Consider the following 3,598-nt stretch of genomic DNA (forward strand, 5'->3'; position numbering starts at 1 on the left):
TAAGGGATCAGCTCGTTCAGTCCACCTCTACATATGAGAGATAACTTTTCCTTAATAGATAATCTGATTATGTAGAGAGGAAACAATGAATTTCATTGAGAGCTTTAAAGGCAAGTCGCTCGGAGGCATACACTTATTGAGAGACTTAAAGGCTATTTCATCATGGGTAGTAGACTTTCAAGTGCTCGGCATTCCAGGGATGGGGGAGCTGGCGGCCCTCGAGGTCTTCTAAGTAATAAGAGCCCGATTTAGTCGATCGGACCACACGGTACGACCCTTCCCAGTTAGGCCCGAGTGCCCCAGCCCTCGGCTCTGCGGTGTTCTGGAAGACCCGGCAAAGGACTAAGTTACCTGGGTGGAACTCCTGACCTTGACTTTGGAATTGTAGAATCGTGCCACTTGGTGATGTCGAGCGGCGATTCAGAGCCCTGAGATGTCTCTGACTTCTTCAAGTAGATCCAGGTTAGCTGTGATCTGCTCAGAGTTTTGGTTCTCTTGGTAATTCTTCACCCGAACAGTAGGAAGGCCAATTTCAACTGGTGCCATTGCTTCCGAGCCGTAGGAAAGCAAGAATGGGGTTTCCCCAGTTGAGGACTGAACTGTGGTCCTGTAGGCCCAAAGGATGAATGAGAGCTCCTCGGCCCATCTGCCTTTCGATTTCTTCAACTTTGTTTTAAGATGGTGTTTGATAACTTTATTTATTGCCTCCACCTGTCCATTGGACTGGGGGTGCCGATGAGAAGAATACGCATTTGTGATGCCGAGCTCTTAACACATGCCTTAGAACTTGTCATTATCAAACTGTCGGCCATTGTCTGACACGATGGTGCGCGGAATTCCAAACCGGCATATGATATTTTTCCAGACGAAGTCAATCACTTTCCATTTAGTGATCTTTGCAACCGGCTCGCCCTCAGCCCATTTGGTGAAGTAGTCGACTACGACGATGGCGAACTTGACCTGCCCCTTCCCTATGGGCAAGGGGCCGATGATATCGATCCTCCACTGACCGAACGGCCATGGACCGCTCATGGGAGTCATTTCCTCTGCAGGCTTCCTTGGCATGGCTGAGTGGCATTGGCATTTATCATATTTTTGGACGTAGTCTTTCGAATCCTGCTTGAGGGTCAGCCAAAAGTATCCTTGTTGAAGTATCTTCAGGGCCAGGGCTCGGCTGCCAGAACGATTTCCACAGATTTCTTCGTGAATTTTTCGAATAACATAGTCCGCTTCGTCGGGTCGGAGGCATCTGAGGTAGGGTTGAGAATGCCCTTTCTTGTATAGAATACCGTCGAGGACGACGTACCGCGCAGGTCGGACTCTCAGGCACCTGACTTCTAGTTTATCCGAGGGGATCTCGCCAGATGTGAGGTAGTTGAAAATCGGGTCCATCCAGCTCAGAGTAGCTTGCCCTGGATTAACCGTTTTCTTCTCTGCCTGGTCAATGCTTGGATGTTCTATGATTTCGACAAGAACAATCTGCGGGATCCTCCCTTTTGAGGCTGAGGCCAATTTCGCCAAGGCGTCGGCCCACGAATTTTCTGCTCTGGGAATTTGGTGGATCGTACAGTTCTAAAATCTTTCAATTAATTTTCTCACCTCGTTTAGATAAGCGATTATCCTCATCTCCTTAGCTTCGTACTCGGTGGAGATGTGGTTTACTACCAGCTAAGAATTACATCGGACCTACAGAGTCTGGATACCCAGACTTGCTGCCAATTTGAGTCCAGCCAGTAAAGCCTCGTACTCCGCCTCATTGTTTGAGGCTTTAAAGCCGAGTCTGATTGCGTATTGAATGGACGTGGAATTAGGTGCGATCAGGACGATCCCAGCTCTGGCTCGCTTAGCATTGGATGATCCGTCTACATAGAGGATCCATCTGGTTTCCCATACAGTTCCTAGGTTGGACGAAGGCTCGGGTGCGATAGTCTCGCCTTCGGCACTGACCTCTCTTGCACTTGGAGTGGTGAATTCGACAATGAAGTCGGCTATAGCTTGGCCCTTAATTGCTGTTTTCGGACGAAACTGAATGTCGAACTCTCCGAGTTCGATGGCCCACCTGGTTAGCTGACCTGAAACTTCGGGTCTCTGGAGAACTTGTTTGAGAGGGGAGTCGGTTAACATAACGACCGAGTGGGCTTGGAAGTACGGACGTAACCTCTGAGCTGAAACGTCGAAGCTGAGCGCTAGCTTCTTCAGGGGTGAATATCTTGTCTCCGCAGATACCATAGCCTTGCTCACGTAGTATATGGGGTGTTACTTGCCTCCGACCTCTCTAATCAGGGCCGAGCTAACGGCCGAGGTCGAGACTGCAAGGTATAGGAACAAGGGCTCGCCTTCTTCGGGCTTGGACAGAAGGAGGGGTGAGCCCAGATACTGTTTCAATTGCTGGAAGGCTTGTTCGCATTCCAACGTCCATTCTGCCTTCTTATGACCCTTCAATTGTTGAAAGAAGGAGAGGCATTTATCTATTGCTTTGGATATGAAACACCCGCGACTTGCCCTGTGAGACGTTGTATTTCTTTGACAGTCCGAGGTGAACTCATGTCGAGGAGTGCTTTGATTTTGTCAGGATTAGCTTCAATGCCTCTCTGGCTGACCTGAAACCCGAGGAATTTTCCTGAGCCGACTCCGAAAGCACACATTGTGGGATTCAGCTTCATCTGGTATTCTCGGAGGATAGTGAACGTTTCTCTGAGATCCGTTAGGTGATCAGATGCCTTAATACTTTTCACCAGCATGTCGTCGACGTACACTTCCATAGTGCATCCGATTTTTTTGGAGAACATCTGATTTACCAGTCTTTGATACGTAGCCCCCACATTTTTCAGGCCAAATGGCATGACCCGGTAACAATAGAGTCCCTTGTCCGTGACAAAGGTAGTCTTTTGCTTGTCTGGGGTATACATTGCGATCTGGTTATACCCGGAGTAGGCATCAAGGAAGGAGAGTAATTCATGACCTGCTGTACTATTTACTAGCTGGTCAATCCGAGGTAATGGGAAGCTATCCTTCGGGCAGGCCTTATTTAGATCTAAGTAGTCAACACAGACTCGCCATTTTCTGTTGGCTTTTTTAACGAGTACTACGTTTGCTATCCAGTCGGGGTAATATACTTCCTCTATGAAGTCAGTATCAAGCAAGATGGAGACCTCATCGGCAATAGCCTCGTACCGCTTGGCATCGAATGGTCTTCTCTTTTGCTTTACCGGTTTGTGGTCTGGGTCCATGTTCAGTCTATAAACCAAGACATCAGGAGAGATCCCTGGCATGTCCGCATGTGACCATGCAAAGACGTCCCTGTGTTGCCGTAGGAAGGTTAGAATTTCGGATTGCTGCTCGGAACTTAATGACGTCCCAAGCCGGACGGTTTTGCTTGGATCTGCCTCATTAAGGGGCACTTCCTCCAGGTCTTCTTCAGATGAGTTCTTTACGGGTCCTCAGGGATCCAAAACATTGATGACAAGCGTTTGCTTTACGGATCTCTTTTTGACTGCAATTGCGTAACATCTCCGAGCCTCACGTTGGTCGCCTCAGAGGTACCCTATTACACCCTCGGCTGGAAACTTCATTATTGGGTGATACGTGGAGACGACCG

The 3,598-nt window shown here is 48.7% G+C and overlaps 1 protein-coding gene across 1 annotated transcript; it reads right to left on the reverse strand.

Moving 5' to 3' along the window:
• Positions 1–420: 420 nt before the first annotated feature.
• On the reverse strand, positions 421–2,229 carry LOC131231740 (uncharacterized). The gene is made up of 3 exons (XM_058228040.1): positions 1,691–2,229; positions 880–1,546; positions 421–711 (listed from the first exon to the last, which is right to left on the reverse strand). Exons 1-3 carry the CDS (start codon positions 2,227–2,229, stop codon positions 421–423), a joined length of 1,497 nt encoding a protein of 498 aa, XP_058084023.1.
• Positions 2,230–3,598: the final 1,369 nt, after the last annotated feature.

The sequence above is a fragment of the Magnolia sinica genome, chromosome 17 (assembly GCF_029962835.1).
Source record: "Magnolia sinica isolate HGM2019 chromosome 17, MsV1, whole genome shotgun sequence".
Lineage (NCBI taxonomy): Eukaryota > Viridiplantae > Streptophyta > Magnoliopsida > Magnoliales > Magnoliaceae > Magnolia > Magnolia sinica.